At 33.8% G+C, this 27,990-nt stretch overlaps 1 protein-coding gene across 1 annotated transcript; it reads right to left on the bottom strand.

The window, feature by feature from the left end:
- Nucleotides 1–47: 47 nt before the first annotated feature.
- On the bottom strand, nucleotides 48–26,510 carry LOC126886740 (UPF0046 protein C25E10.12). Its single transcript, XM_050653758.1, has 6 exons — nucleotides 26,425–26,510; nucleotides 26,067–26,361; nucleotides 14,922–15,195; nucleotides 14,136–14,362; nucleotides 2,770–2,895; nucleotides 48–152 (listed from the first exon to the last, which is right to left on the bottom strand). Exons 2-6 carry the CDS (start codon nucleotides 26,353–26,355, stop codon nucleotides 76–78), a joined length of 993 nt encoding a protein of 330 aa, XP_050509715.1. The 5' UTR covers nucleotides 26,356–26,361; nucleotides 26,425–26,510; the 3' UTR covers nucleotides 48–75.
- Between the last annotated feature and the right edge of the window lie 1,480 nt (nucleotides 26,511–27,990).

The raw sequence follows: 27,990 nt of genomic DNA, 5'->3' as shown, positions 1-27,990 counted from the left end.
GCAATGGTTGTGTCGGATTTCTCCCAAGCCAATAATAAAATAACACATTTATTTGGTAATATGTTTAATAATTTGCTACATTACAATACAACCTTCAGTACAACTGTTTTCCTTGAGGGACTCAGAATCTGGTTCTTCGTTTACAGTAAAATCTAGAAGACAAAACAGAAGATACTATATTAGCCAAAATGAAAAAGGGAGAAAATACATTAAAAAAATTTAAGGGAAAAATAATTTACCGGCGATCTGAGACCGGGAAGTAGAATGGGGTGAGTTTTTGAGGGTAAAAAACGGTTTATCATGATTTCCAGCAAAACTACAAGTCGTATGAAAGAAAAATTAAATGGCAAAGATATAGGTAATAAAAAGATCTGCAACTATTGTATTTTGACTTTTTCACGTAACCTCAAAATGTATGCTGAAAATTGAAATAACCAAGTTTTTGGTTTTTTATTTTTATCTTCCAGACAAAATTTTTTTCTACGAAATTTGGTGAAAACTTACCTTTTTATAAATGAAGTAAAAGACAGACGTACTCATAATCATTTTGTAATTAATAGTCCTTGGGCCCACATATAAAATTATTATTTATGACCACACCGTCGAAACTTTTTGTACTTGTTATTTGGGTGGAGTCGGACAAATTTGGAGCTTGCGCACTATGGTAGTGGGGCGTTTGTCTGTCAAGTTGTCAATTTTATGCAAGAAAAAAATGTATAACCACATTGGTAATTTTATTTTAAGCAATGGTTTTTATCATATAAACAGCGAAAACAATTTTGTCGGACAAAAATATTGGGCCATATGACGCGTAGGACACGCTAAATATGTCAAATTTATGAAAATAATAAATTTATTTTAACAGAATCTAATAAATTTATTTTAACAGCTAATTTTAACAGAATCTACCATAAAACCTTTTTACAATAGTGTGGTAACCTTGTAGGACAATTTTCACGGGGCTGGGGCATATGCGCAGTCGGATACGGCGAAGATGTCAATTTCCTGGAATTTTTTATTTATTACCACAGATGTCATTTTTATTTTGTACTGTTTTTTTACATGTGTAATGCATATTGGATCACTTGTCGGACAAAAATTATGGGTCCAAAATTTTCCCTCGTCGCCATTTTTTTTTTTGAAAATTCGAGAAAAAAACACAGAACGATGTTTGTCATTGTTCAAGGAGTATGTACACAAATTTTCAGATCAAAATTTTTCCCTCTTGTCGGAAATTTTTTTGAAAAATTTTGGATACAACTTTACCTCACGCCCTTTTAAATGTTGTACTTAGTGTGTGTACCAATTTTCAGCTAAATCGATTCAAAAGTAACCGAGAAAAACTGTTTTAAAAACTTTTTGGCAATGCCTCCTCTTAACAGACAATTACATTTTTTGTTTAAGAATATAATTACTTGTAACCTACTAGGTACTTTTGTCGGAAAAATGGTTGTAAAGATAAAGGATGCACGAACCCAGCATAATCTAAAAGTATAGTTTACTAATAAAAATTAAATTTTGTCGATTTGCCCCAATATTTTTGTCGGACACTTAGATTTTTTGATTTAGAATATAATAACTTATAACCTCCTATTTTTGACGGAAAAATGGTTGTAAATAAAAAAATTCCGGTTGTGAAAATTGTCCGACAAGGTTACCACATTATTGTAAAAAGGTTTTATGATTCCGTTAAAATTAGCCATGTAGTAATAAATGCATTATTTCCATAAATATGCCATATTTAGCCTGTCCGACGCGTCATATGGCCCAATATTTTTGTTTGACAAAATTGTTTTCGCTGTTTATAATATGATAAAAACCATCGATTAAAATAAAATGACCAATGTGGTTATAAATTTTTTTCTTGCATAAAATTGACAACTTCGTGACAGCTTGACAGACAAACGCCCCACTACCATAATGCGCCAAGCTCCAAATTTGTCCGACTCCACCCAAATAACAAGTACAAAAAGTTTCGACGGTGTGGTCATTAATAATAATTTTATATGTGGGGCCCAAGGACTATAAATGATTGTGAGTGCGTCTGTGTTTCTTTACTTCATTTAAAATGAACTCACATATGCAACCCATTCAACATTTACCTTTTTATGTTCCAAACTTACCCTTACCTGTATAAGCCTTCAAAAATTCCAAGACCCTATACTAATTTTTCTAACATTTAATATAGGTCTTGGGCCCACTACTTAAATTATTACCTCTCTCATGAGACTTTTTTTTATTCCCTTATTCATGTCTAGTTGAACAACTTTACCATTTCGAAAAATTTTCGGGGGTTGGACGTTTCCTAAATATAGGTTTCTAAACTTTGGTGCGTCCGACAATTTTGGAGTACCTACACCAATGCCACCAAAGTACAGTATGTATTACCCCACACCCGCTTGCATTTTTCTATATAGACCAGGATCTCTACTGTAAGGACTACCTTATAAACCAATGTAATATTGGCCGTATCCTGCCTCTAGGAGGCACATACTTTATTCGGAGTACAACTCTTTAAACTGGATCTTTATATATTGTCTAAATTCTATATTAGTTAATAATTTCGATCAATCGAATGCATATCAAAAAAGTAGTGTTAATAAAATATCCTACATGCAGTATAAACTTACAACTTGTGTTAATCCAGAAGAATGTAGACAGCAGACCAGAGAGAGCATGCTTTTAGAGATTTAGAAGAGATTCACAACCAGTATTCGTAACATTTATTTAAAAAAAAAACAAGTACAAAAAAGCACATCTAACATTAACCTTCTTTTACGAATCCTTCCTTGAGTGGCACATCGAAAACAACTGGCAGATTTCTTGGTACGTAATTAATATCACAAGTAGAAGCATTTATATAAATTATTTTTCCGTCAGAGGTCACCCCATAACCTAAAAAGGTACATACAGTCGGAAAAATGAAAGAATACCCATGAACGAACATATAAAACACGCTGTATTTTCCTGTCACCGTGTCACAAAGAAAATTTTCCAGTGCAAGTACATGTAACAATTATTATTACATGTACTTGCGCTGGCCAATTTTTTGTGTGACACGGTGACAGGAAAATACAGCGTGTTTTATATGTTCGTTCATGGGTATTCTTTCATTTTTTCTACTGTAATAAGATATTGACTAATATGACAAAAGAAACTACTGAGCAGTTATAGTTTTTGAAAATTAGTCACAAGTTTCCTTCTAAGATACAGTTTGCAAACCACTTTTTATAACAGAATTTGTTGTGCATTGTATGTAGTTACAGAAATTTTACAGAGTGGATTTTTAAGTAGGGAACGCCTCATTTATCTCGAAGACGGCTTGATTTTGGTGTGTAAGCTGAAGGTGATCTGACAACAATGTATTTACATTGTTGTCAGATCTTCAGTTTTTCTTTAAAATCTAATGAACTTTCTTTCATTTCAAATGGATCACCCTGTATATTTTTTGCCTTTATAAGTCTTTAAGAAAAACTTATATTATTTTTCATTTAATGTTCCTTATAGGTGCCTAAATGCCGTAATTTTATTGATATACGCATTTACAATATCTTCGCTGAACTTAAACTATACCCTATTCCACGAACATACGCCTGTTTTGGATTACTTCGACAACGAATATTTTACTGTGCAAAATAAGAAGAACGAAAGTAAATTGCAAATTACATTCTTGTTTATTGGAATAATTATTAGCGCCATTTACTTTCGTACTTCTTATGTTGCACAGTAAAATATTCGTTGTCGAAGTAATCCAAAACAGGCGTATGTTCGTGGAATGGCCCATACTATGTTTAGATGACTATGATGTATAGGCCAGGGTAATAAGACAAAAATATACCCTGTTCGTGACACTTCGGCAGCCAGGGTACTGAAGCGTTTTTTCGACAAGTAATATCTATAGGAACAAATTGTAACTATTTCCTGCGTAATATCTGGCGGCCATTTTTATTTATAAACAATTAACTGTCAAAAAATGACATTTTTCCATTTTTTTCAAATCAATCGAAAACAGTGAAACTTATAATTTTTTTAGTACAAATATCTTTGAGATTATGGAAAAAGCTTTAAAATTACATATTACAAAGTTTGATAGACTCATTTATTGTTAATATAATTGCGAAAAAAGGTCGGAATTGCAAAAAAAATTATTTTCGCAATAAGTGTTGTAAAAATTAGTGTACAGGTTTGAAATTTTTGTCAAATGAGGGTTCTTTAGTGCTTAATATGTGATAAAAATTTCAAAGCGATTCATTCAATAGTTTAAATTTTATTCGAATTGTTTATCTCAGAGAGCATTTTTTTGCAATAACATCAGTCAGAAAAAAATGACGTTAGAACCATTCCACAGGTGTGAAATGGAAGAGCATGAGCCATATTTTCAACTTGGTTTAAAAAAAAGCGAATAAAAAATGCATTTATTAGTAATAAATAATTATGCAAAAGTACCGTAAATCTTTCCTTATAAACTTTTTGAATAACTTTTTCCAAAAAACTTAACTTTTTTACCCTGTTTTAAGTGCACAACTACCAAGTAATGTTATTTATATCATTTATATATAATTTCTTATATAACAAAATAAAAAGTTTATAAGGAAAGATTTACGATACTTTTGCATAATTATTTATTACTAATAAATGCATTTTTTATTCGCTTTTATTAAACCAACTTGAAAATATAGCTCATGTTCTTTCATTTGACGCCTGTGGAATGGTTCTAACGTCATTTTTTCTGACTTATGTTATTGCAAAAAAATGCTCTCTGGGATAAACAATTTGAATAAAATTTAAACAATTGAATGAATCGCTTTGAAATTTTTATCACATATTAAGCACCAAAGAATCCTTATATGACAAAAATTTTAAAGCTGTACACTAATTTTTACAATAGTTATTGCGAAATTAATTTTTTTTGCAATTCCCCAGGCAACCAAACGACGTTTTTATAACGTAGATAACACGTCATAAAAATGACCAATTGACGTGTTTCTATGACGTAGTACTGACGTTGAAAATCACGTGTATTTGTCTCATCGATTTGACGTCATAATTGTGACGATTTTAAAACGTAATCGTATCTACGTTTTTTTCACGTCGGTAAAACCACTTCTTTAATACTTTCAAAAAGTGACCTCTTTCAGATGTTTCAAAATAGTATAAAAAATAGGTACATAACATAAAACCTATAGGCCTACGTCCCATGTGTCGAAGATATAAGTACTATCACTTGTTTAAAATCGCTTGTGCGCTAGCCTTGAAGCATCATTGATTCTGCCTGATTGTACCAACCCTCACATTATAGAATTTTCACTAGTTATATACTTACTGTGTCAAAACTGAAACAACATATATATGAAACTAATAAATAACTTATTAACAAATTATCCAGCATACTAATATTTTAATTTAACGCTGTATTAATATCTTCATTTAACGCTTAATTAAAAACAAATAAACATAACCTCAAATAGTTGTCAAGAAGAATTACTACATTAAACTAACTCACTGAGAAAAAACACATAAAAATCTCTTAATTTACACGTTTCTTCAACTAAATATCTAAATGAAAAGTCTTATTTTATCACACAAGACACAAACCACGTAAACAATAAATGAGAAATTTCTTACGAACATTTAACGTTATCTATACCTAAACGAAATTGTTTAGAGTCAATACAAACAAGCAAGCTCCTCCCAATTTTGTGACGTCAGACTTAGGCTGTCTGAAATTAAAACGTTTTTTAAACGTAATTTTAACGTCATTAATCTTACGTATTTAAAAACGCCTACAAAAGACGTCTATATGACGTAATGTTCAAACACGTGTTATACTCAACCAAAAACTGACGTTTCCTCAACGTTATATGACGTCACTTGGTTGCCTGGGTCCGACCTTTTTTCGCAATTATATTAACAATAAATGAGTATATCAATCTTTGTAATACGTCATTTTAAAGCTTTTTCCATAATCTCAAAAATATTTGTACTAAAAAAACCATAAGTTTCACTGTTTTCCATTGATTTGAAAAAAAAAAGGGAAAAATGCCAGTTTTTGACACTTAATTGTTTATAAATAAAAATGGCCGCCAGATCCTACGCAGGAAATAGTTACAATTTGCTCTTATAGGTATTACCTGTCAAAAAAACGCTTCAGTACCCTGGCTGCTCGAGTGTCATGGAAAAAACCTTATTACCCTGGACTAGTATGACTGTTACAATATCTACTGTTACGCCGCTCGTCCCAACCGCCTAAAACCAGTCTCAAATGGTCAGAAAATACCACTTGCTGAAGAATAGATGAGATAATTATTTTGATCTCACGTAAACAACAAGTGTCTACCTGCTGACTGGTATTGAGTCTAAGTCGAAACGCTTCTAATTTTTTAAAAAAGAAAAAACAATGAAAAAAATGAATTTTATTTGAAAATCTTTATTGTCGTAATAAAGAACCATTCTTTACAATTACTTCTTAGAGATAATTTCTTTCAAATGTTGACCATGACTGCGGTTAAGACGGTCCATTCTGAAGGTTTAATTCTCGATGACGCGTTCGAGCTTTTCGATTGGTATTTGACCAGTGACTCGAGTAATACTGGCGTCCAATGCCTCAATTGTAGCCGGTTTATTCATGTAGACTTCAAACTTGAGGTAGCCCCAGAGGAAAACGACTAGACGTGTGATATCACAGGATATAGGCAGCCAAGTCACTGGCCCGAAGCATGAACCGTTTTCTCAGTAAAGCCACGCTTTCACGGGATGTATGGCAGTTGGCGCCATATTTTTGGAACCAAATGTCACTTAAACTACGAACTTCAATTTCTGGGACCAAATAGTCCGTTATCATGGCGCGATAATGGTCTCCATTCGGGGTCCGGACAAATAATCCCCGGACAAATAATCCCGGACAAAAAATCCCCACAAATTATCCCTGGACAAAAAGTCCCCGGACAAAAAATCCCCGGACAAATAATCCCCGGACAAAAAATCCCCACAAAAAATCCCGGACAAATAATCCCCACAAATTTTTTGGACAAAATATCCCCACAAAAAATCCCGGACAAAAAATCTCCAAGAAATATTTGCTGCCGAATATTTCTCTAAAAGTTTTCCTGACATTTTATTAAATTTTGAATTCCAATTATATGCTGAAATCTTTAAATTTTAGTTTTCAAGATATGGGGAATGAGTTAAGGCCTTGTTCTCATGACACGCGCTTAACGCACGTTTTGATAACGCGCGATTACAACTACATACATTTTACTTAAGACCAATCACATGCTAACGCACGTTTTAGGTCATTAAAACGCGCGTTGGCATGTGAACGGTCTCAAGTAAAGTGTATGTAGTTGTAATCGCGCGTTAACAAAACGCTCGTTAAGCGCCTGTCATGGAGAATGAATGCCCCATATCTCCCATGATTTTTGAAAAAACTCACAATCCATTGTCATGTAAAATTTGAAGTTTTCAGCATGGAATTGGAATTCAAAATTTGGTAAAATTTCGGGAAAACTTAGAGAAGTATTCGGCAGCAAATATTTCTTGGGGATTTTTTGTCCGGGATTTTTTGTGGGGATATTTTTTCCAAAAAAATTTGTGGGGATTATTTGTCCAGGATTTTTTGTGGGGATTTTTTGTCCGGGGATTATTTGTCCGGGGATTTTTTGTCAGGGGATTTTTTGTCCAGGAATAATTTGTGGGGATTTTTTGTCCGGGATTATTTGTCCGGGGATTATTTGTCCTAGCTTCCTCCATTCACAGTAACATTCTGGCCGGTCCAAGACATGGACCGACGATGACACCGGCCCATAAACCACACCAAACAGTGTTTTTTTTCTGAATGTAATGGTAACTCTTGAACCTCTTTGGGCTGCTCATCAACCCAAATACGGGCATTTTGTTAATTCACGTCCTCATTAAGCCAAAAACGGGCCTTATCGGAAAACATTTTTTTTTGTTCTAAGCGCACGAAACACATTCCTCACTGAACGCCTATTTTCGTAATGCAGCTAAATAATTTCTAGACGTTGTGCCGAGTTAAGTCTTTCTAGGATGAAATGTCAAACAATACTGAATAAGAAAGCAACTTTAGGTGATACAATTCATGCACGATCTCCCAACAAATCCTCACCAAAAAAAGTACCTCTAAATAGAGAGATTTTAGACCCTCTACTTTTTGACGTACGTTAAACGTAAAACGTTATACATGCCATGCGCATTGAGTAATAAATAAGGGATAACGTGTTTACGTAAAATAGTTTTTGAATCCTTTCAGAAAATACGCATACAGACTAACGTTAATTGACATTAGGTAAAGGTAACCTATAAAACGGCAGTTGTGTGCTAAAACTTATTTTATTGAATTATTTGCCATAATGGAAGAAAATGTATTAAGACGTTCATTAAAGACAATTTACTACTTTAGGAACACAAAACATCCATCCTAAATTTAACAAGACAATTCAGTCAAGTGTTAGATTTCTCAAGAAATGGTGTAATTTAGAATCATTCTACCAGGGTTGCCAAGCAGATTATATTCAATTATATAATATGTTTATTACCTGATAGTTTTTAAGAAAAACAAATGTTGATTACAATTTTATACATCGTTACTATGTTTTTTATTCTAGTTGTCTTCGGTTCAGCTCATATGGCATTTTTTTCGTTTTTTTTATGATTTAGATATATGACATTTGGCAACCTTACAAATACGTAATCCCTTAATAACATGAGCCTTATTTCTACCTAAATAAGGGGATATCTTATCCGCTAATAAAGTAATACGTTATTTTTCTGTTAATGCGCATGAGCAGAATAACGTATAACGTTTAACAGTGATGAAATAAGGGGCCTAAAAACTCTCTAATGAATCACCCTTTAGTTCTACTGACCGGTCAAACGAGATGTCTGGAAATTCACGAAAAGACTAGTTATTGTTGTTCCATTTTATCTTTGCCCATGCTCCACGGTTCATTTTCAGACAAATTAAGTCAAAACATAAAGTGAAAAGTATGTCGATGTGTATATACATTGTGTATACTGTATACCATACAGTATATGGTGCAAATGTCTGGAATAAATTCGATATTTCGTAAACCGGCGACTTTAAGGAAAAATCCCGAAACGGGTCGATTTTTATTTTTAAATTACGATATTTTGGCATATATTTCATACGAGTGACGTCATCGATATGGACGTGATGACATAATCGATGATTTTTTTAAATGAGACTAGGGGTCATGTGATAGCTAACTTCAAAGGGTATTCAATTCTGTATTCAGTAATATAAATATTAACATAATTATTTTTGTTTATACAGTGTCCAAAAATTTTTTTTAAATTAAATTAGTTGACAAAAAAAGAAGAATGTATATAATTTATTTATTTATTTATGCGGCTGTAGTTTCGTGCGGCAACGAAATTGAAAATGGTTATTCATTTTTGAATTTATTAATCTTTTAATGTATTACATATTTTAAATTCGGCGAAAATAATGTAAATGTAGCAATAAATCCGAAATTGTGGTATTTAGATATAGGGTTCACATAGTTACATGAAAACTACTCAGTATTTGTTAAGTTAAGGAATTCAAAAAACAAAAAATATATATTGTAGCGGTTATTTACTGTAATAACTTATAATTACAAAGAAACAAGCGGTTCGTAATTTATATACGACTTTATTATTTATTTATACAAGTTTACTTTACAAACTTTAGCTTAAGACTAACTCTAATAACAGCGCGCTCCGCTTAAATAGCCAATAGGTCCTGTTCTCGAAATGTCTACATATCCCTCGGCCTAATGAATATTCTGGAGATCTTCACTCACAGCGCCGTCGCTTCTGTGACGTCACGGCTACTGTTATTCCGACGGTTGGAATTCTCCCAAGCCGGGGACTGTTTATTGCGCCGATTCGAAACTCTTTCGTTACACTGCTCCCCTCTTAAGATCTGAGCGTCCCGATCAGCAACTCTAGATGAAGGCTCAGGATGGCGGAATCTACACGACTCTCCAGCTTTGCATACACCCTTCAAGAAGAAATAACAGTCTACTGTCTTTGAAGGATCCGACATCTTCGGGTTCATGCAACACACAGTAATTCGTACGCCAGTTTCTCTGAAGACCACCTCAAGCATGCTTCTCACAATCTTCCAATCCAGATTTTCTACTGCATGGCCTATTTTTGGTAAAGCCAAATCTTTGATGTCATAATTACACACGATTTTCTTCAAATTAGTTAGAGCACGCCATATGTTCTCGTAGCTTGGCGTGTCCGTATAAGACTTCCTGGTCACCATATACAGCAAAGATCGAGGACCATCTTCCAATCGCAGTACTCTTCCAATTTTAGGTTGTTGATTTCTTAACTCGTCCAGGCGGCCGAACTTTCTATTGAATACGGACGAGATTCCTTTGGTCATCTCGAGGTCTTGGGCAACACAGTGGGCTAGAGAGACGTTTTCTGGAACACCAAACAGATCTTGCTGAACTTCTGTGGTCACGCCGAATCTAGCACTCTTTCTCGCTGCGTAATTTGACATAAATTGATTAAAACTTGGCTGTGCGGCATCTTTCATCTCCTGTTGGAGGACTCGGGCTTCTTCTGTTTCATTTGAGCCAGCATATGGTGCAAGACGATTTATGTGAATAACTTTTGGTTTACCGTTTGGCAACTTCTTAATTCTGTATATTACGTCATTTATTTTCTTCTTAACTTCATACGGACCTTCCCATTGTCTTTGCAGTTTAGGACACAAGCCGCGACGACGTTGTGGATTATAAAGCCAGACAAGATCACCTACTTCGAAGCTTTCATTCTTGCATCGAGAATCATATTGATCTTTCATTCTGTCACTGGCTATCTGGATGTGTTGTCGGGCAAGTTCATGAATGTTGTTCATTCGTAACTTCAGGCGGTCGACGTATTCTTCGCCTGCAACATGTTCCTCAAAAGGTCTGCGGCCAATCTCTAGGTCGCAGGGCAAACGAACTTCACGACCCAACATCAGGCAGGTTGGTGTTTGACCTGTAGTTTCATTTACGGCCGAGCGGTAGGCCATCAGGAATAAATGAATGTGTTGGTCCCAATCTCGCTGATGTTCAGATACAACTTTGGACAAGTGTTTACCCATCGTTCGGTTCATCCTCTCGACCATCCCATCTGATTGAGGATGCAGGGGTGTTGTTCTGGTCTTATTGACACCAATCAATTTGCAAACGTTTTGGAAAAGAGCTGACTCAAAGTTTCGCCCTTGGTCGGAGTGGATCTCCAAGGGAACACCAAATCGGCTGAAGAATTCTTTAACAAGTACCTCTGCAACGGTAGCAGCTTCTTGATTTGGTAATGCATAGGCATCGGTCCATTTCGTAAAATAATCCATGGCTACCATGATGTATTTATTTCCAGCATCAGTTTCTGGAAATGGACCTGCAATGTCGATTGCTACTCTTTCCATAGGACTGCCAACATTGTACTGTCTCATGGGTGCTCTCTTTTTACCAACTGGACCATTACCGGATGCACACAGTTCACATTTCTGGCACCATCTTCTTAAATCATCTTTACAGTTCACCCAATAGAACCGTTCTCGAACCTTTTGCAGAGTCTTCGTAATACCAAAGTGTCCACCTGATGTACCGTCATGCAACTGACGCAATACTTCTGACACTTTACTTTTAGGTACAATCAACTGAAGCTTAGATTCTGTACCATCATCGTTCTCAAAGGTTCTGTACAGAAGATCATCTTTTAGTATCAGGCAATTCCATTGGCTCCAGTAGGCCTTGACTTCCGGACTACATGCACTAATGTTTTGCCAACTAGGTCTCTCACCTCGACGCATCCAATCCAATACTCTTTTTATACATGGATCGTCTTCTTGGGCTTCTTGTAACTGTTGTGGCTGCCATTGCTCATTAACGACGGTAGTTCGTCTCACAGGGCAAAGCTGTTCATCTACTTTAAGCCGGTGATTACAACTTTCACTGCATGGCCGTATCGAGGAAGCATCTGTATTTGAACCAACTCTTCCAGCCCTCTTCATGCGTCTCTTCGGCATCGTGTCACGAATCACCCTCCGTACCATTTCCACCAAACGTTCATCTTTTCTCTTATCGCCTTTTTCCACGGTTATTACTCGATTGTTTCGTGAAGCTTGGCTAGCTGCTTCGTGTTCCAAGGCAATAGCAAGTGCTTCATCTAAAACTTTCGGCCTTGCTAGTCGTAAAGCTTTCTGTAGTTCATTATCTTTCAGCCCATTGATGAAGGTATCTACGGCAATTTCTTCTAAAATACTGTCTGGCGCCTCCGGATAAGCCAACCGCACCACACGAGCAACATCTGCTTCAAATTCTTGCAGATTCTCACTTGCTCGTTGACTTCTACTTCGCAGTTGTGCTTTGTATAATTGTTGTAGATGAGCATCTCCATAGCGTTTTTCTAAACGAGTGAACAAGGTCTGGTAACATTTTTCTTGACCCTTGGGAATTGACCTTAAGATATCTGCAGCATCACCTCGTAAAGCAGCAGTCAATGAAACAGCCTTTTCTTGTTCGGTCCAATGATTGGCGGTCGCAATAGCTTCAAATTGTCTAAGATATATGGACCAAGAGGACTTTCCATCGAATGGTGGTAATTTGAATCTCATATTATGCGACGTTTCGTCTCTCGGTAGTTCATCTTTCACCACAGGATCTAACGCTGCTGCATTAACTGATGGTTGTACTTTTGTATCGATTATCATGCTCTCTAGTTGTTTGATCTTTTCTTCTACGGTCTCTACACTTTTCTGCATCTTATCGAATGTTCTAGAAACTTCTTCAAATTTCTCGTCGTTCTGTCTACAAACTTCTTCAAGTTTTTCGTTGTTTTGTCTACAGACCTCTTTAAAAGTTTCATCAATCTTTTGAGAAACACTTTCGAATCTTTTAGCAACATTTTCGAATTTATCGTCGCTTTTTCTAGAAGTTTCATCGATCGTTTCAGAAACAGTTTTTAATTTCGATAAGATTACTTGTTCTGCTGACTGGAAGTGGAACGTCTCTGGGTCATCTCCGTTCTTCGTGAGGACATCCTTGAGTCGTGCTTGTAGGACTATCTTGCACCCACTGCTGTCTAATTCGTACTCTTCTAATTGTTCACGGAGCTGTTTTATGGTCAGTTCTTGTAGCAACATCTTTGGTCGGCACACACGTACTTTTCAAAATGTCTAAGTCTTTCCGAATACCGAACAATCAACGCACTTCAATTATTCCCGACGAATAAAGTTCAAAAGTCTTTTAAAAGTCTTTCAGAATACCGAACAATTAACGCACTCCGATTATTCCCGACGAATAAAGTTCAAAAGTCTTTTTTTCACTTTTCATTTATTTACACTCCACACCGTTAACACCACTGTAGCGGTTATTTACTGTAATAACTTATAATTACAAAGAAACAAGCGGTTCGTAATTTATATACGACTTTATTATTTATTTATACAAGTTTACTTTACAAACTTTAGCTTAAGACTAACTCTAATAACAGCGCGCTCCGCTTAAATAGCCAATAGGTCCTGTTCTCGAAATGTCTACATATCCCTCGGCCTAATGAATATTCTGGAGATCTTCACTCACAGCGCCGTCGCTTCTGTGACGTCACGGCTACTGTTATTCCGACGGTTGGAATTCTCCCAAGCCGGGGACTGTTTATTGCGCCGATTCGAAACTCTTTCGTTACTATATCGTGTCCCATTTGGAATATGAAAATTCATTAGATTTCCAGAAAAACGGAATATCTGGCAACAATGTAAATACCACCATAATATCGCCATCACAAGACCCTTACACACTAAACTGTAAAAATCATGCTATAGTCTGTTCGCTAAACTGAGACACAACTGGCTTGTGATTTTAGTAAGTAATTTTGCCAATTTGGTAAAATTGGGAAAAAAATAATGATTACTAAATAGGTAATAATTACTAAATACCTAGTAATTTTGCCAATTTTGGCAAAATTGGCCAAAAACAAAAAAATTACCGACTAAAATCACTAGCCAGTTGTGTCTGAGTTTAGCGAACCGACTATAGCTGTTTTTGAGATAAGTGAGACATTCCATACATAAAACTCACTCTGTATAACTACAAATACACAATACATACCTTCATGAATATGGCCAAATACATGATACTTAGGCTTAACTCTTTGTTGCACTGTAGTTAACAGTTCGACACATCCAGCTCTTATTCCTGAGCACACCAAATCACCATGGCCTAATGGAGGAGTGTGAGTGATTAAAATATCTGTATCGTTTGGTATGGCGTTCCATTTTGAAAGACATTCTTCACCTCTCTCTAAATTAAATGCCCAATTACCAAATTCAGGTTGCCTAAAAGTTTGTATTATCAAGAATGTGTTAAACACCACAATTTTAATGACAAAGGAGAATATGAAGACATATGGTCAGGTTCGTGAAATTTTAAGACCAATTAATATTTCTGGAAAGGACACCGAACACATCTTATGAAAAATATAATGTCCCCCAAATTCAATCAAATTTACATGATCAGATTCGTCTTAAAATTATGATCATTTCATATCATTGTATGAATTTTACTTAATAACAGCGTAAATTGATATAAATAAATCTAAAATCAAATGGGTAGATGCATAAGTTACGCAGTGAGAAAATATTTCATAATTCATTACTTCATAAATCTCCTGCAGGTATTCTTCTTATAGATAATAAACGATAATGGCTTAATTAATTAATCAAAATTCAGAGTTGGCGCAATGATATGAAATTATCGTATATTCAAGACGAATCTAGTCATGTAAATTTTATTGAATTTGATTAACATATTTTCCATAAGATGTGCGTGGTGTTCTTTGAATATAAAGATGTCAAATTACTTTCTAATGTATCAAATTCCCTAAAATATATTTACCAAGGTGTGCCATAGATCTTGATTCCATACAACTCGATACTGCTATCTTCTAAATAAGTGCAATTTGTAAGGTACTGGCTAATGTTTGGAGTATTTACAGCCTCAACAATATCGTCATTTGTATTTCCATAATGTTTCACTTCTTCTATACCTGAGGTACTATGTCTCTTCTCCCTCTTGTCAAAATTCTTTTTAAATATGTTTTTAAATTTCTGATCGAAACTAAGTTCATGATTGCCTGCTATTATTATTTTGTGCTTATGAGGTAATGTTCCTAAAAAATTTTTAAAAATTACAGATTCATATCACTTTGTCATGGAAAATAAGGATCTTTTTGAAGATCCAGACCAATATCTGGATCAATTAGAAGATTCGAATTTCAGGTCAATTGGAACTTTAGTGATGGAACTAGCATCTTAACACATTCCATGCGCATGACTCCGGTCGGAGCCAGTGTGATACCATACTACACTCTGTTTCAAACGTTAGAATCAGTACGGTGTATATTGCAAGTGGGTTTGCCATTATGTGAATTATCTATATAAATAAAAATGAATGTTTGTATGTATGTACAGTAGGGAAAATGAAAGAATACCCATGCGTCATCGATGATATGCATACGAATCAAATCAAAAATTTCTGGTCAAAACAACGTCTAAACTAAGTTAATACTGTAAAAAAAACGGATGTGACTACTACCCCACCGTACGATTTTTCGCTAAGTAAATGTGTCAAAAATTTTTTGTGCTGTTATTATTTTTCTGATAATACCTATAAATATATTTATTGGTAATAAATGTTACTTTTACTACCGTAATTAATTATTTGATATAGATTAATAATACAAAAATAATGAGTAAGCAAATATAGTACATATGAATTTCTCCATGTTAAAGTTGCCGGACGTAAATAGTAACAGGAATTTAAAAAAATGTGGTTTATGTCAGCTGCATTAAGTGACTTAAATGAAAGTAAACTTAATGAATTCAGATCATTTTGGTATCCAGATCATTTTCCAGACATTATCTGCAAATATGTACATTCGTAAAAATATACTATTAATCTGTAATTTTATACACTATGATTGAAAAGTCATAGTGTAATATAGTAATATGTACACGTTTGGCAAACTCATAGACAGAAGTTAACCATACTGACATATGATTACTTTTATTGATTTATTTGATTTATTTTAATAAATTTTATTGATTTATTTTAATTAAATAAATACTTACCAAACCAAAAATATAATATAATATCAAAATAGCTTTTAAAAGAACTGAGTTTATTCAAGTAAATACGACTGATTATTAAAATTTATAAACTCTACTGAACCTAACCCAGTTTCACTGTCAAAGTGACAGAAATTGTATCTGTCAGATTATAGTCGACCAGCACGATTACTAGAATAGTAGTTTATACAATCATTATCTCTACTGATGTTGAATGTTTTTCTAAGAATGACATTAGAAGTACAGAAATAGTCAAGTGTGAGTTTAAATTTTCTACTAGATTAATATATGTAACGACTTTGAACAACTGTATCGCCGTCTCACTCTGTCAATTATAAATATGTAACTGCGTATGTCTTGGATAACGTTTTTGCTTAGTAGACAACACTTAATAATCTATCTCTCTCGTTTGTTATTTATAGAAAAAGGCAGCAAATCCAAAATATGTGCTTGATATGATCGTTCATGGGTATTCTTTCATTTTTCCGACTGTATGTATGTATGTATGTACCTTATAGACTCGCAAACTATGCATTTGATTGTATGATGATCTTAATCAAAGTTGTTGTGCATGAACCCAGGAAGGTTTCTGAGTTGGTACAATCTACCTACTTAAAAAGGGGGCTTGCCCCTCCGATGTTTTTTTAAATTCTTTTGGACAGACTCTTTTTCTTAATTTTATACGATGTAGAACCAAAATATACATACAATCCTAAATTTTCACTTTTTTATCTTCAACCTTTATTTTTTAATAGCCATTTAAATATTTAACATCTATATATATAAAATTCTCCGACGCAGTGTTTGTTACCATACTCATCCGAAACGACTCTACCGATTTTTATGAAATGGCAGGTATATTCGACCAGACTGTATTACAATGTATTACAATATCATTAATCATTGATAAAGATTGCCTTTTATGAACTTCTTCTGCTTCTTGATGAGCCTATCCGTGAAGAATGGTGGTGATCATTATGGCAATCTTTATTTTATCTGCAGCAACGTGGAAAAACTGCACAGATGTTGTGTTGAACCAGGTTCGGAGGTTCTTCAACCAGGATGTCCTTCTTCTTCCTGGACCTCGCTTTACAAATATTTTTCCTTGCAGGATGGCTTGTAGGAGGGGGAGGGCATATCTGGATTCGTTTCGCACGTGTCCAAAGTATTCCAACTTTTGAGATTTGATGGTGGTTAGTACCTGTTGGTTCTTCCCCATTCTTCTCAGGACCTCCTCACGTTAACTTAGGGTCACCAAATTATAAACTTTAAAAAATGGCACACACCCAAATCATGGTGGGTTTAAGGGCAACACTCTCAAGCTAAAAGGGGGTCAAGAGGGGCCTCCATCGAGATGTAATCATTGAAGTGTGCTCTTTTTGAGTTTACTTAGGAATTAAGAATCTATTGAAGCTTTTGAAGAACTGCAAAGAGCTTTCATTAGTGCAACGATATTAAGCTACTAGAGGTAAAAAGAAACAATTGTTTTAGATACTATCCCATCAACACTAACATAATATGAGAAACAAAAGATATTAAACAGCTAAGCTGTAACAGTTTCAAAAAAGTCATAAAAAGGTATCTGTTGAAATATTGCTTTTATTGCTCGGAAGAATATATGACTCATTGCAGAACATCTACTGAAATGCTTACCGTGACACAAAATATTTTTTGTTAATCTATGTTCTTGTTTGTGATATTTATAAGTTATGTTTTATATTTCTATTTTATATACCTTGTAATTTTTAAATACAGTAAACTCTCTCTTAACGGACACCTCTCTTCGCCGGACACCTCCTCTATACGAACGATTTTTAAAACAAAAATTATTCGGCCATATATGAACCCGTACCTAGGGATGGGAAAGACCTACCGGTTTAAACCTAAAACCGGTTTTTTACTTCGCAATAACCGGTTTTACCGGTTGTTTTTTTGTCCCGGTTTTTTCTTTTTAAAGTAAAAACCGGTTATTAGGTTTTTACGGTGATTAGGATTAGGTTAGGTATTATTTTGGATCCCAATCATAATTATTATTCTCAAGTAATTATTCCAAACAAAACCATAATTCAAATTTTATTTTATTTTATAAATACAGAAGCAAACTGAAAGTGCAATCTCACATCAGCTAGAAACAATTATTAAGTTTTATTATAATATTTCCTTGAAAAGGTATTTGTAATCATAATATTTAAAGTGATCTGGTTGAATTAGACGCAAAAATCATCTATTTTTCACACTTAACTCTTGACACTGAAAGTGGGTGAATGACTTTTTCTGATTACTAAAAATAATGCTCTGACTATGAATATCGAATTACTGATTAGGAATACGAATCTCCAAGAATTTCCCTACGTTTTCAAAACGATACACCCATACAGGAAGTATTAAATGAGTTAAAATGTACCTATTCTACAAATATACAAACGTGTTAAAAGTAATACATTATGATAAATTTTTTTTGATGGTAGTAAGAATAAAAGATAAATTGCATTATCCAATTTATTTTTAAGTAAAATATTTATGTTGATATTATTTTTTTTAAATCCCATTTCAAAGAGTCTGGGATAATAATAATAGTAAAATAATAAATAAATATAATAATTAATAGAATAAAACGGTTTTATTAAAAATTGTGTTTTATTTATATTGATATTGATGTTTTTTCGATAGTACTAATTTTAATCATATTGATATCGAGTCGAATGGAGTATCGCAAACTAAAATGCATTGTAAATACTTTGTATCATATTGGATTAAAAAACCGAAAACCGGTCTTTCCAAAAACCGGTTTTTTTGGCCGGTTATAACCGCCAGGTTAAACCGTAAGCAAAAAAACCGGTATAACCGAAAACCGGTGTTTTGTCAAAAACCGCCATCCCTACGTACCCTTTAACTCCCTTCGACGAACACTCTCAACAATGAACGCGGACAGTTAACAATGTGTAAATGCGGACAGTAAATGAAAATAATTAACCATTTTTTCCAAATATTTTACAATATAAAACTAAATATGTATACATATAATACATTTATTATTTCAAATCAATACAGATAAGATGTCTACGACCTGATATTTGATACTGTTCACGTTATCAACACTACATAAGTACTAAAAATTTAATGTTTTTGTTGGTCGGTGAAAGAAATGTGATACCAGGAAATTGTTAATTGTGTTTTGACTGGAACAAGGATTTAAGAATTTTAGCCAGAATGTCTGATTAAACATAATATGCTGTATTTTTGTGAGTGTTTTCTTAAAAATTTTCTTTTCGGAGTAAATTTCACAATAAATTTTGTGTCTAATACGCCGTCCACACTCTCGCCGAAGTCGATCGAGGTTCAACAAGTATGAGAGTGTAGACGGTCACCTCGTGTAACTTTGTCTAACTTCGTTCAACGTCCGAAATCTGTCGGTCCGGCGCGTCCGAGTCAAAGGGATCTTTGTCGGTATCGCACCGCTTGAATGTGTTCCTTGCGAAGTAGAACGAGTGTGTAAAGAGGAACTTCGGACTTCGGTCAACTTTGGCGAAGTAACTTCGCCAGGAGTGTGGTGCCCGTTTAAGATTTTTTTAAGTTTGAAAGAAAAGTCGATGCGGTTCAGTATGGAGAGAAAAGTGTTAGACAGCTGAAATTTGGAATTTAAGAATCTCAAGCCAGTGAAATTTTGAAACATAAAAGTGATTTAATCAATCAGTTTTCTGAGAACGGAAACCTGGAAGCAAAAAAAAAATTTTTGAAAACGTAAAATTTTTGTAAAGTGCGATCTAAAAATATTCCTGTTTCTGGTAAAATTATTAAAGAAAAGGCATTAGAAGTTGCAAGGGACTAAGCGTTGATATGAAAGCTTCTGGAGGATGGCTCGAGAAATTTTGTAAGGGACACAATATTTACTTCAAATTAGTATGTGGCGAAGCAGCTGCTGTAGATTTATTAGTAATATTTAACTGGAAGAAAAAACTGCTCAATTTAATGATAGTATAGGTAGGCACTCTCTGCGATACATTATTAACGCAGATGAGACGGGATTATTTTTTAGAGCATTACCCAAGAAAATTATACCTAAAAGGACAAAGGTGCATTGGAGCAAAGCTTCTAAAGATAGGATCACAATTCTATTTTGTACCAATATGATATTTTGATAGAAGAATGCAGAGAGAAAATCGAAAAGTTCAATAATCAATGTTCATATACAACGCTGTGTGGTCATCCACAACTTGTGTTATGTAATATTAAACTAGTATCTCTTTTTATATATACATACATACATGCACTTATTTTAAAAAAAAATTAAGTTAACATATTTTTTTCTCTTCAACGGTCACCTCCTTTAAACAGACACTTTATGCGGAATGACTACTGTCCGTTCAAGGGAGAGTTCACTGTCACTGTACCTTGTAATTTTGAGTTGCTACAAACAATTTTTTTTTGTAAAGTAGTTAAATAAATCTATCTATCTCTATCTATCTCTATGAGCCGTAATTCCCAGATTTAAGATTGACAGGAAGAAAAACTTGCTTACTTCAGAGAACTCTTTCAAAATCAGAAAGAAACTACTTTTTCCTCTTGTAGCAAGACAATGCATCCCCTCAAAAAGTGGCTGTTGCTAAGGCACAATTACATCAGTTCCAATCAGGTTAGAAATTACAGAGATTAAGCCACTTCACAGAACAAATCATAGTAAAATAACAAGCCGGATTCAGACCAGGACAGTCTACTATTGATCAGCTGTTCAACGTGAAACAAATATTAGCTAAAGCCTGGGAGCATGACATAGATATCTACCAAATCTTTGTAGATTTTCGACAAGGTTAGGATAACAAACATCTACCTCATCATCATGCCTCACACTGAGGCACAAGTATGAGTTCAGATTAAATTGACAGATTCCTTCCAGATAACTAAAAGAGCTAAAACAGGGAGATGGGCTGGCACCGACTCTGTTTAATTATGTATGGAATATTATTCCATATTCCATATTAACACCCCCATATATTAATAATATAATTAATAATAATTCAGGGTTGGCAAAAACCAAGGTTTTTTCGAAAAAAACCCAAAAACTAGGTTTTTTGGTTTAAACCAGGTTTATTTGGTTTAAACCAGGTTTATTTGATACAAAGTATAATAAGTCTAAATACTTTAAAAATGAATAAATTATTTTATAAAATAATAGTAATAAATAATGAAAACAAGAATTAAGACAAATTTCAGTTTTATTTACACACACAAAAAATTAATATAACAAAAGAAAAACATCTTAAAACGTAATAATATTCAAAATAACTAAGTTCGAAAGTAAAAAAATAAAATTTATTTATCTTAATTTTCTTTATTTGCGGCAGCTGTAGTAAAAACTTTAAATAAAAACACCAGTTTGGAGACTAAATAAAAAAAATAAAAATAAAAAAACCAGATTTAAAAACACCAGTTGGTTTAAACCAAGGTTTTAACCATGTTGGTTTAAGCCTGCCAACCAATAATTATACAAATATATTAATAATATTCAATACATATATTAAACACCCCCATATATTAGACCCCCTCCCAAAAAAAATTCAGGATCCGCCACTAAAGGATGCAAAAATAAATTTTTTGACTTACCTCTCGTATCTCAACTACTGTGCCGAAATCGGCCAGTTTGAAGTGTTTCCGATGTATGTGTTTTCCAAGATGTCGTCCTTTACATAGTAGTGAAGTAAATGTTTTTCTGTGAGGTGGATCGAAGCGAGACATACATCATGCATGCAGTCCCAATAGATGAATTCTGGAACATCCTTGGTGGCTTTCACATAGCTAGCCAGACTCATCTGGGATAACTGAATCATGAGGTATATCTCAACTGAGAATGGCAGCATGGAGGAAAAAATACAGAAACGGATAATGCTTGATAACAAAGCACACTTCTCTCTGTCGCAGATGTTTGGGTCCAAAGACATCCATAGGGAAGTAAATTTTAAAATATATAAAACTATCATATGGCCAATAGCAACATATGGCGTAGAAACATGGATCATGACTGAAAAGACAATAAACCTTATTAATACTTTTGAAATAAACATATTAAGGAGGATATTAGGACCCATTTGCGACAATGGTACAGTCCCTGGCCATATTATGACCACCTATGAATTTTTACAAAAACCAACTATTCCACTAGGTCTGTTTTGTTTAAAATATGATTTTTAAATTTAATTTTGTTATGTAATGTTAATGTTATACATTAACTATAATATATTTAATAATAAACACCAATAAAACATTTGAAAATATTACATGTTTATATACTTTTTAATAATTTGTTGAAATTCTGACCTTAATCAGATGGAAAATATTTGGGAGCTTTTAAAACGATAAATTTCCAATGAAAAGGTCACTAACAAAATTGTTTTGATTAAAGAACTAATATATCGTTGAAACCACAATGACAAATTTAAGTAAAAAAATTTTAACTGGATTCAAAGTAGTAGTGTAGTTAATTATGCTTCTGAAAACCTGTCCACCATAACAGAGCATCACCCAGCATAAGAGTTTATCATCCCTCTTAAAAGTGATTTAGATTTAAAATATGACGTTTTTTACTACGATTTTAAGAACTGTGATTTTAATGCTATTAACAACTATTTAGCTAGCATATCCTGGGATCATGCACTTGATCATGGTGACATTAACAAATGTGTGGAATATTTTTATAATGTTTTGTACTCTGCTATTGATCATTTTGTCCCGATTAAACATTTTAAGTCATCTAACTTTCCATCTTGGTTTAGCAGGGAATTACAGAGGCTAATCATTGATAAGAAAAAAGCACATTGTAAATTTAAGCAGACTGGGAATTATGAGGACTATCAATTATTTTCACAAAGTAGAGATAGATGTAAAATTTTACGCAATGAATGTCACAACAACTACATAATGAGAATAAATACAGAATTGTCCGTTAACCCTAGTCTGTTCTATAAACATGTGAATAATTTACGGAGATCAAGTGCATATCCTAATAGTATGTTTCTTGATAATGAGACTGCCGACAGTGGTCAAGAAATTGTAAATTTATTCTCAAAACATTTTGCTTTATCATATAAAAACAATGATGGGGAGATTCCTGACTATAACTTTAATTATAGTTTAGATCTTAATACAGTGCAATTTTCTTTAACAGAGGTCTTTGATGGTATAAATAGTTTGCAGAGTAGGTATTCACATGGCCCAGATGGTATTCCCTCTGTGCTGCTGAAGAAATGTGTTTGTACGTTGAGCCAACCCTTGCTGCATGTGTTTAACTTGTCCATTTCCACTGGTATTTTTCCCGACTTTTGGAAAGTCAGCTTTCTTACACCTATCCATAAAAGTGGCAATAAGAGTGACGTTCGTAACTATCGAGGGATTAGCATACTATCAGCTATTCCTAAGCTTTTTGATAAATTATTTTCCACCCATCTATCCTGGCACTGTCGCAAAATATTAAATGACGAGCAGCATGGATTTTCTCAAGGTAGATCCACCGTGACCAACCTTTTAACGTATCAGTTTGACCTGTTGAATGCCTTTGAGAGCTCCAAACAGGTAGACAGTGTTTACACGGACTTCTCGAGGGCATTCGATAGAGTTAGTCATAAACATATTGTTGCCAAACTAAGTGCAATGGGTTTGGGTGAGAGCCTTGTAAGATTTTCTTATAGTTTGTTAACTGGGCGTACTCAGTTCGTTCGGATTAACAATTACTTATTTAGCGAGATTCAGGTGCTTTCAGGTGTTCCACAGGGGTCTCACTCAGGCCCTGTCTTGTTTAACTTGTTTATTAGAGACCTGAGTACTATAATATTACATTCTGCACTTCTGGCCTTTGCGGACGATTTCAAATTTTATAAGGTTATTGAGTCCGAACTAGACACTGTACTGCTACAAAAGGATCTAAATAACTTATGTGTATGGTGTACTGATAATGGTCTAGAATTAAATGTTAAAAAATGCTTTAGTATTACCTTCAGTCGCTCTAACAATACCACTGTAAAAACATATATATTGAACAATACTGTTATTGAATCTGTGGACTGTATTAAAGACTTAGGTGTTTTGTTTGACAAAAAATTATTTTATACCACATATTACAGACATGATTAATAGGAGTATGCGAAATCTTGGATTTATAACACGTAATAGTTCTCAACTGTCACCGAATTGTTTTTTAAGGTTATATGTTTCTTTTGTGCGCTCATTGCTGGAATATGCCTCAATTATATGGTCACCTTACTATGATTGTCACATTAGAAATATTGAGTCCGTCCAGAAAACATTTCTTCTTTCTTTGGCATTTCGAGCTCATATCAATATTCGTCAGGGTTTTAACATTAATTATGATCTGGTTAATCAAACATTTAAATTGGATAGCTTGGAAGTAAGAAGGGCTAAATCAGATTTAACAATCATTTATAAAATATTAAATGGTCTATATCATTGCCCAACTATCTTACAAGCTATAAGCCTCAATACTGTCCAAAGACGGGTTTCCCCAATTTTTCGCATACCTTATCATAATACGAACTATTGCTTTTACTCCCCATTGTCACGCACCTTGCGTCTAATTAATCAAAATCAAAACAGTCTTGATCCATTTGTGGACAGTCTTCGTGTATTTAAAAGAAGCATACATAATTCAGTAACTGAAGTAAAGCACTAAGTTCCTATAATTTATTAATTATTTATTATTGTTACTAATTTAATTTTGTTGGTTTTTATTGTTGTCATTGTTGTCATTTTTATTATCTTTTGTTATTTGTTATTTTAGGTTAAAATTGGTTATCTTTACTGTTTACCATAATATTTCATTTTTTTTTATACATTTTTTGTAAATTGGCTCTGCCGTTTATTGAATAAATAAATAAATTTACAAAGTATGCCAAGAGGGGTACTAGCGGTAATCAAAGTTAGAGGGGGCTCAGCAAAATATTAAAAAAATACAAATATATGATATTTTCAAATGGTTTATTGCTGTTTATTATTAAATTTATTATATTTAATAATAAATACCAATAAAACATTTAAAAATATCACATATTTTTATTTTTTCAATATTTTGTTGAACCACCTTTAACTTTGATTACCGCTTGTATCTGTATTGGCATACTTTGAATGCAGTTAAATTATTTTTTGCTTCAATTTGTCATTGTGGTTTCAATGATACGATAGTCCTTTAATCAAAACAATTTCGTTAGTGACCTTTTCGTCGGAAATTTCTCGTTTTAAAAGCTCCCAAATATTTTCCATCTGATTAAGATCAGAAGGTCAACAAATTAATAAAAAGTATATAAACATGTAATATTTTCAAATGTTTTATTGGTGTTTATTATTAAATTTAATATAGTTAATGTATAACATTAACATTACATAACAAAATTAAATTTAAAAATCATATTTTAAACAAAATATACCAAGTGGAATAGTTGATTTTTATAAAAATTCATAGGTGGTCATAATAATATGGCCAGGGACTGTATATAGATAATAAGAATAAACCACGATTATACCAATATTACAAAGAACCCTCTATAGCAAATTATGCACAAATATAGGATTGCGCTGGGCAGGTCACCTTATAAGAATGGATAACCACAGATCATCTAGTAGAACGCTCAGCAGTGGATAAGAGGTGGATAGACAAAGTGAGAACCAATGTGAACCAATGCTAGAGATATTGAGGGTGGGCAACTGGAGGTGAGCAGCCACGGACAGAAATGCTTGGAGGCACATGCTAAGGGAGGCCATTGGCCAACTTTGGCAGTAGCGCTATAGGAGAGAAAGACCTGCTTTCTCTGACACGCAGTGTATTAGTCTTTTCAATTAAAAATTTCAATTGCATCATATTACACGAACTTTGAACAAGTATAACTTTTACATGGTGATTCAAAAAGCTTACCTAACCATTCATTAAATTGGAAAACTTCGTCCTTCTGTCCGCATTTGGTAAAATCGCCACAGTGAATAAAAATATCTCCCTCAGGTATATCATAGGTAATATTTCTAATAAGAGAGTGAGTGTCACTCATACAGACAAATCTGACTTTGTTGTCTTCCACAGGTTTCGTTGGTATTTTCACATTTAACTTAAGAAGCTTTTGCTGTTTGGAAATTTCTTTCCACGCTGCTGTGGGATTGTCAGTTAGAGGGTGAATGCTAACATCGGCATTTGCGTTATTATTATCCATATTCACCTATGATTTTAAAATTTACACTTTAAATGAAACAGAGTAACATTATAAACTATTATACATTACTGTTGCATGTATAGGGGTCAAGTGGGGATATTTCTAATTTATATTTAAAAATATTGTATAATCACTTGGAAAAACCACATAAAACCCTGCACCTTCAAATCAATAAAAACCTAACCTCTTTATAAATGTCATCGCTCCTTGAGTTTATTTTTTTGACATTTGATAATTTTTGGAAGTATCTACTTAACCGGATATCAGTGTAATCCTAAAAAAATAAATTTTCACCGAGAATACTTTACAGTCTGTACCATGGTCTGTACCATGGTCAGGGTTGACAGGGTGTATCATTAAGAATATCCAATGTCTGCTGAGTTGTAGATTCTAGACCTCAAAACATTAGGATTTAACCCATGGGGCGGGGACTCCGCATCTGATTTTAAAAGAAAAAGAATGTGTGTGTACTTTGTACGCACGTAAGAAGTTATACTTTATACTTATATTATGTAATTTCAACGAAATAAATGTACTTAAAAGTTTATTTGTATTTTATTTAATTATTAAACTAATTTTGATATTACCACTTTCAATTTTTTTTATTAAAACAACACCAAAAATTAAAAAAAAAAAGAATGATAACAATCGTCCGTGCCAGGATTTGAACCCGAGACCTTCGCGTTATGTAGTCAAATGCTCTACCAATAACCCATCAGGGTTTTGTTTTTACGGCTTCTGGGACGTAATTACAAACGACGACGGTGACAAATAGATCAAGTGAAGTATTAAATATAAAAATGTTTAAAATACTTATTATCTTACTCCCAAGGAAGACAAATCCAAAGACACAAAAATTATAATAAATATATTTACTAAAAACACTAATATATTATTTTCAAACCTTAGTTGCGCTGATACATATATAAACTGGATGATTTATAGTATTTTTACTACAAAAACGTTATTACGTAGGTCAAAATTTTTGACGTAAGAGAACTGTCAAAACATTAGAATGTGACTTTTCATTATTGCTATGTTTATTATAAACACGGCAATATGAAAAGTCACATTCTAATGTTTTGACAGTTCTCTTACGTCAAAAATTTTGACCTACGTAATAACATTTTTGTAGTAAAAATACTATAGCAACTAACAACATACTGTCGGTGTGCGCATGCGCCAGGGAATGTAAAAATTCACCCTCGTACCTAAAGAAGTCATCATCATCATCATCATGCAACCTCTTCTGTCCACTGCTGGACATAGGTCTCTCCCATTCTTTGCCACTCTTCACGGTTCTGTGCTTCTTGTTGCCATTTCTTGGATATTCGGTTAATGTCGTCCATCCAGCGTGTTGGTGGTCGTCCTCTGCTGCGTTTGTCTTCTCTTGGGCGCCAGTCAATTAGTTTTCTGGTCCATCTTGAGTCTTTCAGTCGCGCTATATATGTGACCTGCCCAATTCCATTTCAGCTTGGCTATACGTTCAACGACATCAGTGATACCTGTTCTTTTCCTTAAGTCTTGGTTTCTTATTTTGTCTTTTTTGTCACGCCGAGAATCGATCTTTCCATACGCCTTTGTGCCACTCGCATTTTTAGTGCTGTTGTTTTTGTGAGCGGAGTGAGCGTGAGA

The sequence above is a fragment of the Diabrotica virgifera genome, chromosome 6 (assembly GCF_917563875.1).
Source record: "Diabrotica virgifera virgifera chromosome 6, PGI_DIABVI_V3a".
In the NCBI taxonomy this organism is placed as follows: Eukaryota; Metazoa; Arthropoda; class Insecta; order Coleoptera; family Chrysomelidae; genus Diabrotica; species Diabrotica virgifera.
Note: the sequence above shows the minus strand (reverse complement) of the source record. Positions and strands in the feature narration are given on the sequence as shown.

Bases quoted from the DNA above. Each gene is read 5' to 3' on its own strand.
- LOC126886740 (XM_050653758.1), bottom strand. From the start codon at position 26,355: ATGGATAATAATAACGCAAATGCCGATGTTAGCATTCACCCTCTAACT. The intron at 14,363-14,921 runs GTAAATATATTT...ACAAACTTTTAG, and splicing joins AAGATCTATGGCACACCTTG to GCAACCTGAATTTGGTAATT. The intron at 153-2,769 runs GTTAATGTTAGA...TTTGTCTTCTAG, and splicing joins GGAAGGATTCGTAAAAGAAG to ATTTTACTGTAAACGAAGAA.